This window comes from Ambystoma mexicanum, chromosome 14 (genome assembly GCF_040938575.1).
Source record: "Ambystoma mexicanum isolate Mex_15411 chromosome 14, UKY_AmexF1_1, whole genome shotgun sequence".
Taxonomy (NCBI): domain Eukaryota; kingdom Metazoa; phylum Chordata; class Amphibia; order Caudata; family Ambystomatidae; genus Ambystoma; species Ambystoma mexicanum.
Genome location: NC_090940.1, coordinates 172,926,686 through 172,942,945, shown reverse-complemented (window position 1 = coordinate 172,942,945; position 16,260 = coordinate 172,926,686). Strand labels below are relative to the sequence as shown.

The window sequence follows — 16,260 nt, the reverse complement described above, 5'->3', positions numbered from 1 at the left end:
CTACTGCCCAGATGAGGGTCCTTGTGTGACAAAGACATCGTGAGGATGAACTCGCTTCATTCTCCAGAGCCTGTCAGGAACCTTTAACGCTTTTAAGAGACCAGCCAGTGGTTGCTGCGTTACCTTTATCTGTGCAAGAAATGTGCATTCCTGCACATTTGTTCTGATATCTTTTGCTATCTGTAGCAGATAGAACCAATGTTACACCATCTCCTTCCTCTTGTTTTGTCTGGGATGGCTGCAGAGCTTGTAATCATGACACCACTTGAGGAGTCCTCAACAAATCTCTGGCAGAGGTATGTGCAGTCGATCCTGCAGGTACAATCTGTATTCTAGGCTTGTTTGTAGCTCTGTGTGTTGATTACTTCAGGAGCTTGCAGCGATACCACAATTTCTTTCTCCAACCATGAAAGGGCCCAGTGGTGATTGCTTGAATGGGCTGCAGAATGGGTTGACCAGGTGCATGCAGTTGGAATTGGTTCAGGACAAAGCATCACTTGCATCGAGCCGGGCCAATAGGGCAATATGTATCTCAATCGAGTGAAAAACCGCATCCAGCGGACCTACCAGGGGCTCAGACATCATGCTTTGCAAAAGAATGTTGGAATTTTACGGCCAGAAGGACTTCCACAGAGTACTAAGCTCCTTCTAGCCGATGCACCATTGAGTGAATCTGCTCTTAATGGCTGGGTTCTTTCTAATGTAAATGCGGTAAATGCACACTGCAGGGTGAGCTTTTGTGATTGATAGGACACTTGATGTTGCAAATCCTCTTTTCCTTTTTGAGAAAACACGGTTCCTACAGCACCTCCGGAGGTGTCTGTGTCTAGCTCAAATTGCTTGCAAGCAAAGTGTTGAGTCAAAACAGGGCCTGAATAGACACTTTCTTGAGCCCGGTGAAGGCTTTCTGCGTGAGCGGGTCCCAAAAAAGGGAATCGACTTCCGAGTCAATTGGTTAAGGGGTTGTGCCATCTGGAGAAATCTTTTATGAATCATCTGTAAGAGTTGGCATAGCCCAAGAATCACTCCAGTTCTGTGAGGTTAGTAGGCGTGGGCTACTCCAGGATGGATTTCACCTTCTATTGATCCAGTTTCACCCCACTGAGGGTGAGAAGGCTAGCCCAGGAATGCTGCATCCTTCTTGTGAAACTGGCATTTCTCCTGTTTAGCATCTAAATGGTGTAGAATCCACCCTTTAAAATTGACGTCATCTTTCCTATAGTGGGAGTAGATGAGTGTATTGTCTGCCGCACAGCTACGTAAATACAACCAAACACATGCCAGGTTTTATGCTCCCCATTAGTCCAACTTGGTGAACCATGAAGTACCTGTGACTTGCTCTATGAGATTGGAAATGAGTGGCAGCAGAAAGAAATTCTTAGTGTTGATCTGGTTCAGCTCCCAGTGTTTGGAGCATGACCGGATCACCCTGGATTTCTTTACAAAAAAGATCAGGACCCCAGAGGGCAGGGTGAAAGTAGAATGAACCCCTTCTCCATGGATATGTTACATAGGTATTCAGAACACTCTCTTTTTCTGTAGGCCTTGCCCATTCTGACCTTCTGATCAGGTATCAGGTTGATTGACCAGACATACCGCACTCTGATGGTAGCTTGTCAGCTTCTGTATACAAGAAAAGATCAGTGAATATTTAGAAGGGATTTCATTCAGAGGCATCTGTAGCACATCAGACCATGGCTGTCGTGGGAACTTCACTGAAGAAAGCATGGTTCCAGCAGACTTGATGACAATGCGAAGAAATTAAAGTTCTTTGGTGCAAAGGTCAGTTGATAATGGGATCGTGACAAGCCAAACAAGAAATTCCTGGATCACTTGAAGGTTGGGTGTATCAATGAGTTCAAAGTGAATGAACTCCTGGTGTTCTTGAGTGCACTTTCGTAAAGCATTTGTCCACGGAGTTCAGAGGTGATCCATCTATGAAATTGTTTGGTGCGAGCTCAGGCTTCATAAATAAATATAGGAAATTCATGCTTCCTCGTGACATGCTGAACCATGTATTTGCTGGTGGCCTCAGAATCCATGAAGAAAATAAAGAGTTCCCAAGGTAAGGTTACTCCCGTCCCCTGCACACTATCACAGGCGAATTAGAAGCCAAGTACTTTGGAGTGTAAATCTTCAATAAACTATCTATTTGTTTTTCATTTAATTTATTCCAAAGTTAACAATGTTTCCTCAGGTGATTGTTCAATATCAATTAATATATCTCCACAGGCATACGTTAAAAAATCTTCTCTTCATCAGGAGTCTTGATCAGATTTTTAATCTACAGGTGATTAAATACAAAATAATCTTCTATCGGTATTTTTGAAAAACATTATAATATATAACAACCTAACATGATCTTAGATATATCTAGTAGGTAATAAACCGTAATTACACAATATTAGAATCTCTTACAATCAGAGTATATATGAAATGACAAATCCCACACAACGAAAATAACATAGTCGTGGTGATATGCATATTCCAGGTATTCTGCATTTTACTTTGTATGAATATGTACCTTCAATGTGAACAGGATCCTAATGGACTCCATATTCTAAAAGAATCTTACAATGTACCATACAATGTTTTTTTTTGGCATACCGTTCTGGCAACATTAAAAGTGAAGATAATATCCTGAAATGTGAGTACACTCAAAACAGTGTGTAAATACCCAAATGAATTCGTTGGAAATACTAATTGTTCTGTACTCACCGCGCCTCTTGGAGCTGAGACTGTAAACTCAAAGCGTATAGTTGAATCAATTGATGGTGTTTAGGGAACTCGGAGTGGACCTTGGGACTATCTACAAAGTAAGACTTCCGATATTATGGTGTGTCTCTATGGGTCTAACCACTTCATGCATATACTTGTTAAACGAGGAAAAAACACTCACCTCTATATGGCTATATCTGTTGTTCAGTGATAGATATACAGGAAATGCCCCTGAAGGACTCCCCTCATGTTTCACATAAAGAGTGAAATATAGGTATTCAAGCTTAATTGTGTCCCGAGGGTCCTGAAAAAGGAAATGTTCGCAATTCCCATAAGATCGAGTTATCCAGTGAAGAGTTTAAAGCGTACCCATTAATTGTAGCCAGAGTTGCTAGTAACTGTTGTGTAAGACTACTGTGTGAATCCTCGGCCGTCTGTTTTCCTTGTGTAACAAAATGGGCGTTTAAGAAAGCGGTGTATCTTGTGAGCGTGATGACATCATGCTGTTGTGACTTCAATGGTCTCATTTATGTAAAGAAAATGCGGGCCGCTCGACGTATTCACTGTGAGTCTTAATAATTAAGTTTAAAGCCCGTTTATGCATGGCAAACATGATTTATCGCAACAAAATCAAATAACTGAATGAGTTTCCATAGGAAGTCCAATAGTAAGAACACCTATCAGGTCCCTCAATGTTCGACTTAAAAGTGCCTGTTATTATCGTATAGGACTCTCCTATGGAAATGTTATCCTAGCAGAGGATGAAAGTAAGGTTAATCCAAAAGAATGTATCTGGTAATAAAAACAGGATCTCATCCTATTTTCTATTCCGTGAGCCTGACCTTTTTCAAGTAGTGTGTTGTAGGTTACCACATTCTTATACTACCCTGAGTGTAAAGTATAAAGTTAAAAACAAGTGTACTGAGGAGATCTCATCCCTAATTACATGATTCTTAAACATATCGATCAATCTTTTCAACATTACAAGAAAACATGTCTTACTGTTGAGAGTGTACAATTTAGTAATCTATATCAGTGCAAATCTTCTTGGTTATGTAGTTGATGATATCCTCATCTCTCTTGAAGGGTATTCATTCCGGTGTCTAGCAGTCTCGTAATACATCAAACCAACATTATGGTATTATCAAATGATCTCAAACTACCTCATAAGAGTGTACAATCTAATAGTCTTTACCATATTCAATTTGTGCATTTAGTGGTAACTAAGCATATTCTAAACTATACGACTCTCGGTCAAAGACCTGGTTATTGGTTACACCCATATGTATAGGTGTCTAAAGGCATGGACCCAAATAGAATTCTTCGTTCATGCCCAGAGGGGTCACTGCATCTAGATGATTAATACAATGCAGTTCACGTTGTGCAGGTTTCTTTGCTATGTCTTCTCCTCTATGTAGAGGCTGTATTAGTTCAGGAACTACCCATTTCTTTTGTGCAATGGTGTGATATACATTAGATAGCATGTGTTTTTACACATAGATGCTTGACATGATTAAGTGAATTCGTTTTTTATGTTTACACAGAAAAATATATGGAACTGCCTTTATTTAAAGGTATATGAAGAGAATACAATCAAGCATAAGGAGTTCAGAACTTCTCACGAAAAGGTGAGTTATGGTTAATTAGGATGAACTAAGCCTTTTTGAAGGTTATACTAATATGGTAGAGGGATTTTTGTAGAAAGAGCGGATACAACTCTGATATGTAAAATTTTAATTAACTAGTCATCTGTTTTTTATTAAATAAGGGTTGTTTGAAAACATATACACACTTTGAATTATTCTTATTTTGTGGAGAAGTTTACCATAGTGTTTCCTAACTTATAAATTGTAACTAATGACTTTTTTTGATGCGTGGATGTTGAAAAACTGTCTAAAATTTAAAATTATGCTATTTATATTACCTTATAGAAATGATTGGAATTATGAACTCCTGATGAATAAAATGTTATTCTGGAAGCGTGTTGGGCCGCAAGAATAAAATATTAATTATATGTTAAGCTAAATGTCTCAAGATACATTTGTGATATTAACCATATATGGAAAGTCTGTTGTCATCAAATGATCCTGAAATACATCAGAAAAGTACATGAATTTGTTTAGATGTTTGGCTCTTTTTTGAGGGCCTGTGATAGTGTGCGGGGCACATGGGACTTAGCCAACTGCGAACTTATTTCATGTTCCTATTTCACTTATTCCATCCGTGTGTCAGGGTTGACGTTTCTCCTCTGCACCTGACATTTATGAAGATACTTCTTTAAATATTTATTCTACATATAGTTGTCTATTTAGATATACTTACATTTTACAAAAAAGGTGTTCAGTGTGTAAACCTTTCGAATTTAGTTCAAGAACTACCCATTTCATTTCTGCAATGGTGTGATGTTGTCTCGAAAGTTTCTAAAAATAGGTGATTTGTCATTTGCTGTTCTTACATTGGACTTGTGTTCCGTCCATCTGTCTTTTGCTTTCTGTATTGTCTGTCCCAGAAAGTACTTTCTGCAAGGACATTGTGGACTGGTGCTATCAGATGGGTTTTGTGCAACTCTTTTCTGGAAATTGCCTTAGGAACCCCAGTCTTTGAGGTGGACATCATGGCAACAATCACAGGGACCCTTGGCGCTGAGACGTCCCTCAAAGTCCACACACTACCAGCTGACGAGAGCAGTCCCCATGCTGAAGTGCTTGGCATTGAAAATAGTGGAGCGCGATGGTCCGCTCAACCTTGAGTGCATTCAAGATGTAGAATGTCTTGATGCCAATTGGTGTGCTCATGGCGAATCAGCTGCGAATTGAGGGAGCACTCAGATGGGCTCTGGGGAAGATCCAGCAGCCACAGAGGACAGCAGTAAGAACTCTGACTTTTTGCTGCTTTGATGGACATTTCTTTATTTGCCTGGTTTTTGGCTGATCCTTGGCTGGCTGAACTTTTTTCACAGGAGGATCCCTGTCTGGCTCTCGTTCCTGGATTTCCCATTTTAAATTGAAGAAAGCTTCCCTCCCTCTCTATGCGGGTAATGTATGGCATATCCAGAAGTGCATGCAAACACCAATCTTGTGGGAATCAGCGAGGCCTATTCCCCATCTCCTTCCCCTTCAGTCCACCACATTTGGCCTATTTTTAAAAGAAAGATGCTAATAGGTCAGAAAAGTGAAAGCTAGGATGAAAAAAGTTTCTCTTTAAAGAGCAAACTGATACCGTCTACAAAAAAGGAGCAGACAAAAGGTCTGAAAACCGAGCCCCACCTCTGGTGAAAGATTTATACATTTATAGATGGTTAGCTATCAACTACAGCAATATCTTTCGGAGAGGGGTTCCGAGTGGCATCTGATCGACAACAGGAGCGAAGCTCGAGTTGTTGATGTCACTCAGAACCCTGTGGTAGAATACAACCAGTAGTTGAAAGCAGCCGATGCATTATTTTATGTTGTGTTTGCCCCTCCTGTGTCCCTTTTCCACCCTCGTTGTTGTCCCCACAGACCAGCATTGCGTGGGGTGTACAGGGAATGCATGAGGCAGATGCTAACAACTCATAAAATACCCAGCTCCACCAGCTAAAGAAACCTTAAAAGAAGAAAAATTGCGGTGTCCCCCTGCCGTGAAGTCACAGCAGTTGACTGAACAAATTCCATAATCCTCTGCCATGACGTCACAGTCGGAGGAAACAGCATTCAGAATAGGAAATAGTTTCTAATGGCTTCCTGTGGAAGCCACACATATACAACATTCACATTCTGTTGTATTGTTCTTAACCACTTGGAAAGGCAGCCTCCAGAAATATTTCAATTTCTGAACGTTCGATCTTGACACATAGCAAAGGTCTAGCCTATTTAGACGTCATTAGATTAAAGCGCTGCAGAGGCCCTTTTTCTGCCTATGATCCTTGCATTTCGGAACCCCATTTGGTTGATTGTCTGTGTTCCACTAATCAGTCTTAGTTTTCTTAGTCTTCTAAAACCTATTTGCTTTTAAACAATGTATCCCACAATGAAGTGGTGAAGTATGTTAGTTTTCACAGAGAGTCCATTTGGTCAGTAGCACCACACCCAGTGATTCTCTCCCCTAAGGTTTTGGCTTTTATCTGGGTATTTGAATACCTTGTGTTTACTGTGAGATTGCTTCATCTTTGTAGTGAAAGGTAAAAAGCACTCGAGTGAGGTTTGCGCTTGACAATACATGTCATTGGAGAGAAGTTCCCAAGGAGTGCTCTGGGTAGAGTCCAGATCAACATATGCAACTATCCTGCACATCAAGTAGGATAACAAGGAGTAGGATTTGAGTAGCTAGAAGCCACAATGAGACCCATTGCATTCTTTAAATAAGGGAGTGTTGATTTCAAGTATTACAATTGGGGGTGTACCAAAATTTCCGCTTCGATTTAAGTATTCGGATGAATTCCAGCTATAAAAGAGATATTCGGCTTTGATAATCAGCAGATTGCCCGTCTTTTTGGCTTCTCAGAGTATTCTGCCATTGTTTATGCTGATTGATTTCCATGCTGGGTCCTCTGTTGGGCACTTAAAGCCAACTCACAGAGGTGCAAGAAGCAGAAAAAAGAGCCGGAAACTCAGGAGGGTTCTTTGTCCCTGTCAATTGTTGACAAAACACAAAATCGGGTGGCTGCAGCTACAGCCCTGCATGCTATCCCTTTAGTGCAGATACATTTCCTGACACACTGTGTATTTGTAGTGTCTATTATGACGGAAAGGGGATCCATTTTGCTTTCCCAAGTCCTGGAAATGTTTTACTCTTTTCAGCGTTACAGGAATAAGGGATAGATAGGTCAGGGCTTTGTAGAGAAGGAGCCAAGTACCCACACCTCAACCATCTTGCCCATATTGCCTATATGTTGGGAACCAGAGTGTGAGACACATGCAGTACCATTGAAAATACAGATACCAAGGAGAATCCTGGAAGCAAGGTTCCCACTGAGAAATCCATACCTGCATACGAGACAGTATGATGGCCATTTGAATGAAATCCCAGAAGAAGCAGAACAAATGAATGAAAGAGAAGAATGGTGACGTCACACACGAAGCCGGATTGATGTACAAGAGATGCAGAGACAAGAGAATGTATATATATTCTATAAGGCATCAAGAGAGTATCAAAGATAAGTGACATCTTGGGCTCAAGATGAAGAAACTTATGCTATAGAAACGATGAAGACATCATGTCATTTTACACGTGTACATATGCAAAGAAACGCAAGCAGAAGAAGAATTCTTGAGGCTAGCTTTATAGTGAATAAGATTGCAGAATGCGCCAATGTATACATGCGTGCTTTACGGTGATTGCACACAAAGTGTGGAACGCACTCCCTTCGCAACTTAGAAATTAGACATCTTATTGGTCCTTTAGAAAAAACCAAAAAACCTTATTTTTTAGGTCAGACTGCCTTATGCAATCACCCTGCCACACTGCCCACTGCACCAATACTGACAACCTTACTAATACTACCACAAATACTAAGCTTACTCAACCAATGCAATAATAGTTATCCACCGAATGTATGTTCTTGAATGTGCAAACTGTTGAATTCACTACTATGCAAATGTTATCCGCCGAATGTTTATGCTATGCAACAGCTGAACTCACTACTATGCAAATGTACGTCCTTTTGGAACCTTAATCAATTGTAACCAACTTCTTAAGTGCCAGCGCCTAGTTCAAATAAAATAAAATAAATAATAAAATAAATAAATATATAGGAGTGAGTAAAGAATGGATGTTTCCACTACGTGTTATAGCAGAGCTGGACCAGAAAAGGAAGGCATTTTTTCCAGTGTGTTGCAGTTGAAAAGCAATGGAATTACCGGAGTGAATCTCAGAAAGGTGAGCCTGGATGAGCACCAAGAAGCCAAGGCTGTTCAGGGCTGGGGTGAGCAGACATTAGTTACAATCGTGTGAAAGAACGAAACTCCTGTTCAGAAGATATGGACAAAAACAAGAAAACGTCAGAGGTTCATTAAAAAATAGTATTTTAAATGCACCACAGCTAAAATGTGTGGTCTTCAGTCACGTGGAGGGATGAAGCTGAACAAAAATGACAAACCACACCTACGCAGGGAGGCAGAGCGTGCCTCTACTCCCCTGAATTCTCTAGAGCAAAGAACATTTTCAAGGACAAGTTCAAAGCCTTAATTGACAGCAGACCACTGGGGTGATGATATATGATATGCTAGTTGGTGGGAAGCTATGGTTATGACCAGATCACCAGCACCTGGAAGTCTAGCCTGCGTGCTGGTAACGTAGGTGGAAAAGTACTGACGGATGTATGAGTCCCAACCAATTGTAGGGGGCGATGTAATTAAGGGCCCTATAGTTTGTGTAACCAGTAGGACGTTGTGTATTTAGTGACGTTCATAGTGACTTGTTTGAGGGGAGGGCCTAGTTGCCCCACCTGATGTTAAGGAGCCAATCAGTTTCTTAGACTAGTATGGAAAGTATACTTAGAGGTGCCCTTAGACCCAATCACTCTCTTCAATAGGTTTTTGTAGTTTGCCACGTAGGATGACGTTAGCAAATATGTAGGTCAACATCATCAATGATGAGTTTTTACTATAAGTATGATGTTTTTTTATGAAAATCATTGAGACTATGCTGTGAGAATTCTGATGTCCGTTGTACTCCCTGTTTTAGATAATTGACATTAAAACAGTCAACCTTTTTGCCAACTACCTGACTCATTTTGATTATTGATGTTTGAGTAACTTCCACATCCCCAGTCATCTCATAGTATTGCTACCTCATCTTAAAGGGCTGGGTCGGAGGCCCCAGTTCAGCTTTATTTACAGGGAGACATTTTCTTTCTCCTGGAAAGTTGCTTTGCTGGGAGGCAACTGTGTAAAGTCGCTGAGATAGCAGCTGTGATAAGGTAAAGCTTTCAAAACATTTCTAAAATAGAATAGTACTGCGGTGTGGTGACCCAGAGTTTATAGGGGCAGGCAGCACATCTGCATTTACCAGAAAAGAAACGAAGGGTTACAGAAAATATGCTTTGCCAAATTAAAGCAAGCAGGAATGTACATCAGTGGGTGGAGTGCTAGCTTCAGTATCATGAAGCTGCAAAGAAAATAATTTACTTAGCATCCATTGTGTAATTGAAAACATTCAGCAGGACAATGTAGGTCTCTACTTCAGTGTTTAATTCACTTGCTGAAAACCTATGTGATGGTTTTAACATATGAAAGGTTTCCATTCAGTAGCGCTCTAGGTATCGGCAGGGTGCTAACTGCTGTAATCACTGTGTTGCAATGCACTGCTAGAGGCAGAACGCAAAAATGGGTCGGCCCACAATAAACCTTAGAAAGGGTGAGGCAACACCCCCAACCCCCAGTGATTGTACATTTGAGTTTGCTTGTCATAGGCTCTTCCCACTTATTTGGGCTACATGGAAGCATCACCCATGAATGCACAAGAGAAATAAAATACAGAATCGGGATACATATTTATAAGTGTGGTTTTAATTTACGAAGCATAATTTTGTCACAACTTCATGGATTAAAAAGGAAACTATTCGGCGCTGTGTTCGGCTTCGGAGGAATACTCTGCCCAACTATTCGGTTTTCAGCCGAATACCAAATCTTCTATTCGGTGCTCCTTTAATTACAATTTAACATAAAACCAGGCTCCTGAGACACACGAAGCTCGAGTGATTTTGCCTCAGATCACACATTGTGTGATTTAAAGACTTGGACCTGAAATCCTGTCTACATTGTACATTCTTAGACCCTTTAACCACATAGTCCTTCAATAATCGAATCTTAACAGCCAGACCACATGACACAGCTTGTCACCTACATTCTTTCGTACTATATATTCAAGCCTTAGGGACCGGGGTAAAGGTCATTATTGCGGGGTTATTGGCTGAGGCAAAGCTGATGGCTAAAATTTGGGGAAGGGCAATTAGCCCAAGTGATAAATACCCCTCCCGGTGTCTATAGGACTATTAGCACATGGTTTGTGCAACCAGAAAGGAACGTTTTATTGTTGTTCAATGAGCACACGCGCAACTTGTAATGTTTGATAGAATATGGCACAAGTAACAATTAACTTTATACATTTTTTATTTCAGAGCTGTTTGTTAGTTTTGGGAATTGAACTGTACGTGCTCTTCTCTGCCTTTTCACAACTAAAGACATTGGTTTCTGTGCTACTTGTCGAGCAGAAGATCAAGTAGAATGTTTGTAATGAGGGCTATACCAGCGATTGTAGACTGCATTGTGAGCATTCTGATTGGCTGAGAAGAGGTCTCTATTTCAGTCCCTGTGCTAATTAAGCTTTATAGACCTAGTCAAAGGGCCATACTGGGAGTTATGGGTCCCAAAGCCCTACTTAACGCCCTGTCAGCAAAGCTGTTTAACAAAGTTTACGGGCCCAGTACTCCAGGTACAGCCAGAGGGCTTGGACTATGAAGTTATTCTGACTCTTTGGGGCGAGGGGGAGGGGTAAACAAAATCTGCCTGGAGTGGCTAGTTCCTAGCAACCATGTACAGCGTGATGAAGAGGGAGCGGCAGGCCTTAGATTCCAGACAGGCTGCTTCTAGGTACAAAGTGAGTTCATGGCAGTCAGCGGTGATGTAGAGAAGCCGAGCCGCATCTGGTAGGTGTGGCCGGGCAAAGATTTGATCGCCCCTCGTTCAAAAGGTGAGGAGGAGGGAGTAGGGGAGCAGGGGTTTCGCTGTGCCCTGGCCATCTCTGTAAGGTGCAGCCAGGGCACACTTAATGGTGAAGGTGGGAGGCAGAGCTCTCAGCGCAGTGTTTCCGTGATGAGAGGAAGCGCCGCGCTGACACCCTTCCGGTGGGCATGACTGGAAGAGTCACACGGCTCCCCTCTCATTGGCCACTCTCATTGGCCAATTTCAGAACCTTTTATTGTTTTTGTGCACCGTACCTGCTCGTATGACCAGGAAATTGACAAATGAGGGAGTGCCATGTCACTTCCCAGGGTTATAATCACACGTATAGACTGAAAAAATCCTTAAAGACTTAGAAGTGCTTATTTTTTACACTTAGTACATCATTACCTAAAAAAACATGTACGATGTTAGTTCTTGCTGAAAAGCGATCATTGCTTAAAGAAAGCAAACTGATATTTGCCAAGTTCAACCTGGATCTTTCAAGACTCCTCATCTTGACAGACCTTGGCAGAATTATTCCCACTGCTTTCCTGTTTTTTGGCGGCCTTCCTGATTTCTCATGCCAGAAATTGGTCTTCCGTGCAACCAGATTCACACTTCTTGGTGTATGTTTCAATGTAACCTTTCGGTCATAACCTAGCGGCACAAATTGAATTACAATACTTATTGCAGCAAGAGGATATATTTGACAGCTCGTGGGTGGGTCCATAATTGCTTGTTGAATACTCTCGTTTTTCATGTCAGGCTCGTCTTGTATAATCCCTGCTCTTGGGCCTCTCCTAACTCCAAAGCAAAGTACAAATTGTTCCATACATAGACCATTCAGTGCAAGCCCGGTCATCCGTAGGAGTGCCGAGCCAATTATTTAAGTATGTTTAGGTCACGCGTCAGTCGGAACAAGCACTTACATTGCTTACATGATTTTGTCGTGAGTATGAAGATTTTGTAATTGTACAAAGATAATCTTTTGTTACCAGCGACGCCTCCAGACATTTTTCATAGGGGTGGCCTGATGAGGTCACTGGAAATCATGGGGTATTGATATTGATATTTTATTTCTATCGCGCTCGTACACAAGTGTTTCAGAGCGCGACAAGGCAAAACAAAACCGATCTTACTAGGCCAAGTGACATTGAGAACGCGCAAGTGCATGGCACTTGGCACGCGCAAGTGCATGGCACACCAAAACGAACACAGAGGCTGGTGGGCCGGTTAGGGTGGGGGCAGATTGTTTATAAGGGTGGCTGAGGCCCCCCTTGGCCACCTCTTGTTGGCTCCTCTGTTACACACCGACACTTCAGAGCTACAGCCACTGGCCACAGAAGAATTAAGTCACATTGAGCGATGGGCCTTCTGGTCCAGTGAAGGAGTCATCGTAAACATGTATATTTATCTACGATCCGTTGAAGGGAGGGTATTTAGTGAGATTATTGAAAGACAGTTAACCAGTTATACAGAAGCAACATGCGGTGTCTTGATGCGAAAGCGAAAATGGCGCCATTGACTGGCAACAAAGGAAGAAACCTCACTTTTGACTTTGGAGCCGAGGAGCAGAACCGCTCTTATGCCCTTCTAGCACACATTTACCTATGCATATATTAGCTTTCCGTTATGCAGTGCCATGTCTCCATGGTAGTCACATCGAGGCCAGGCTTCTTTTGCACCTGCCCCTGTCCTTTGAAAGCAAGTTTGAGGCAGTTCATTCATAGAGGGCAAGATCTACCATTGCAACGTCGTGCATGTTGAGAAGATTATGCAACGTCTGGACTGTGTCATTGTTACTGGGAGATAGATAAGTACATGCATCAGAGACCCTTCAGGCCAGAATCAACCAAAGGACACAAATAATAATAGTTTGGCATTTATATAGTGGTACGAACCCTCAGGTATCTGAGCGCTGCCTAATATTACCCACGGTGTGTGGTGCTCATTTATCGACCTCGGAAGGATGAAAAGCTGAGTTTGGCCCTGCCGGATTCGAACCGGCCTGACAGTATCAAAGTGAGTGCTCTACTCGCTGTGCCACTTGACCGGCACACGGATGGTGTCTTTCCTAATTTGTACAAATCACTTTATGTTGATGTGTGTGTCGGATGTAACCGACATAGATAATTTATAGGGTTAATAAGCAATTTACTAGGCTGTATTAGCACATGAAGATCGTTAAGGACCTCCAATCAGACAATCAGAACGTTCAGAGAACAGTCAATAACTACGGATATTGACTGCATTCTGAACATTCTGAACTCAAAAGCAGACAGGGAAACAACAATGCAATTTCCAGCCAAGTTTTCTTTCAACAACAAACTTTGTCTCTGGGAAGACGTTTTGTTTGCTTCAACATCCTATTTAAAGCAGCAGGAAAACCTGGGGGACGTAAGGTAGCAGTGCGCTAATGAATACCACTGATTAATGAGAATGTGTGGATCTGCTGCTTTGAAAACCTTTTTCAGGCGCCCCCTAGGAAGCACCCGGACACATAAAGCAGAAACTATGAAATAAAGGTATACCTTTATTTCATAGTTTCAACATCCTATCTAACACACCAGATAGAAAGCAAAAACGTAGGACTGTTCTTTCTCTTTCTTACAGATAAATCGTTTACGTTTACATGACGCCTAATGCTTGCTCATGCTAAACAGACTCCAGTTTCAACACGTTTTTAAATAAAATACTAAAGTTATAGAGGGAACCTTGTTATATATACACAACACAGAAAACACGTTTTATTTACTAACTTTGATTTTTCTATTTACTTTAGTCGCTATGAAAGTAACACTTTTGACTTAACCACCAAAACTCCACAACATGTATTGCTGCTACCACTATGTGCTATTAGCCTTCTAGACCGAGGGAGGGGTGATTATCGCTTGGGATAATGACCCTTCCACAACTTATGGCTCTCGGATTCACCTCTGGAAATAACTTGGTGGCGGGTCATTATCCCGCGGTAATGACCCCTCCCTCGGTCTATAAGTCACTATTAATGATTCTGCTACATTACAGTCCATGTTCACTGTGGAGGAAATTCAGTCTTCTCTTAAAGGTCTGCCATTAATGGTCTTAAAACAGAAAAGCCCCAGTGCTTGTTGGATTCTCAAACAAATGTTGCAGTAATTGCATCCATGTCCACAACCCTGACTTGGATATTGAAAGAGAGAGCTAAATTTCAGAGATCCTGTAATGTTTACAATGATTCCCTAGCCAGTAGGGAGTGCAGTCAAAATTCCCTGCATCACCCAGATAACTAGCTCGGGAGGAAACTGTACATACCTCACCATCTGTTTCACACACTGAACAGCAAAGAGAATCTTTACATCAGATGTCACTGTCTTTCTCTGCCGGGAGGATAGCTCTGGGGTAACATGATTGTCTTGGAAGCAGGACAAATGAAGACACCACATGTTTGAATCCCAGTCCTGTGCTTAGAGGCTGGTCTAAGCGTGCTATAGAAGCTCAAAGTCGTTTTTTTTATTTTTTTTTACTCTGGCCAGCTGCAGGAGACAGACATAGAGGCAAACTGGTACAAAACTGTTAACCATTTTCCACAGAATTTAAGAATGGCGACGTAGCGCTTGAACTGTCGGAAGGCTCTCCAGTCAATGCTTTCCAGTAAGCCTAGCAAAGGTAATTTACCCCATCTCAGCCAATGAGAATCGGTGTAGTTGGGGCCGGTGCATCCAACCTCCCCATTCTCATTGAGCCCTATTAGGGTTCAATGGGAATGGGGAGCATTCCATTCCTGCGCCCGCGAATGGGCAATTACCAGGTCCAGCAGGGCCTTAATGAACCGGTAATTGCCCATTCGTGGGTGCTGGAATTTTTTGGATGTTTGGCAGCAGCCTGCCCGTTTTACCGGCAAGGCTACTGCCAAACTTATAATGAGGCCCATTGTGTTTCACAGGGAGGGAACATGGGAATGAAAATCAATTAAAACATGAAAGGCAGAGGCGAACCTACTAGGCCTTGTGAGCATTCAGAGCGTGCAAGTGCAGAAAGAAGAGAGGGGATGAGGGAGTGGGGGATAAGTGCTAGTTGTGCCAGGAGGGAAGTGCTAGGGAGTGATCTGTAAGTGCCAAGGTGGGCGGCCAGCTGCCAATAAATAAGTGCAGGCCTGCAGTGGCATAGGCCAGTGGGTGCAAGGCAAGTGCTCGGGGCGGGCGGAGGCTGAAGGTGATTGGGTGTGGGAGGCCAGGGCCCAAAGGACACATAAGGGCCTTGTCACCAATCTCAGCAACTGTGGGGTTTAGCAGGGGAGGGAGGAAGGGAAGGAGGAGGTGTAAAGGAAAGTCTTGAGAAGCTTCCGGAATTTGAGTTATGTGATGGTAATGTAGGTACTGGGGGGCTGACCCCCCCGTTTAAAACTTTTGTTTTAAAAGCTTCTGAAAGAGTGTATGTACGCAGGGTAGGGGTTATGTGGAACGTGTTTACACATCTGACATACAGGTTACCTTTCAAATGTTTAATCCATTCAAATTTCAAATGTGGATTTGATTGAAATGGCAATTTTATCATTTTACATTCAAATGGTTTTGCTCAAGATTTAGACCTCCTCTCTCTGTAAATTCACGATTTTCACCCAGAACCCATGAGCAAGAGCAGAACTTGGTGTAATGAGGATTACTGTTAAGTAATTAGAGCACTCTCTTTCTCTTCTTTGTCACAGCCCTACAGAATAACATAAACCAATCAGTGCCAAGCCTTCGACCAACACAGCCCAGCTTCTGAGCTTGCGCCAAGTAGCATACCTGACCACTTGTGACACCCAGGGTCCGACTCTCCAGTTGGACAGGTAAGTAACTCGTAGTACAGCTATTGCTTAGCACATGCAAAGGAATCGCCACCGTAAACCTGTATAGGGGAACCATTACACTTCCAA

The 16,260-nt window shown here is 42.2% G+C and overlaps 1 protein-coding gene across 5 annotated transcripts in view; it reads left to right on the top strand.

The window, feature by feature from the left end:
- The window catches only part of LOC138527573 (carbohydrate sulfotransferase 8-like), a 426,404-nt gene that overhangs the window by 313,353 nt on the left and 96,791 nt on the right, over positions 1 to 16,260 (top strand). For 4 of the 5 annotated variants that reach the window (XM_069638838.1, XM_069638839.1, XM_069638834.1 and 1 more), the window contains one exon: positions 4,263 to 4,346. In XM_069638838.1, the coding sequence (XP_069494939.1) occupies positions 4,297 to 4,346 (50 nt within the window). In that variant the 5' untranslated portion in view covers positions 4,263 to 4,296. Of the gene's footprint in view, positions 1 to 4,262; positions 4,347 to 16,047; positions 16,174 to 16,260 lie in introns of all 5 variants that reach the window. The other variant, XM_069638845.1, reaches the window with a different exon arrangement.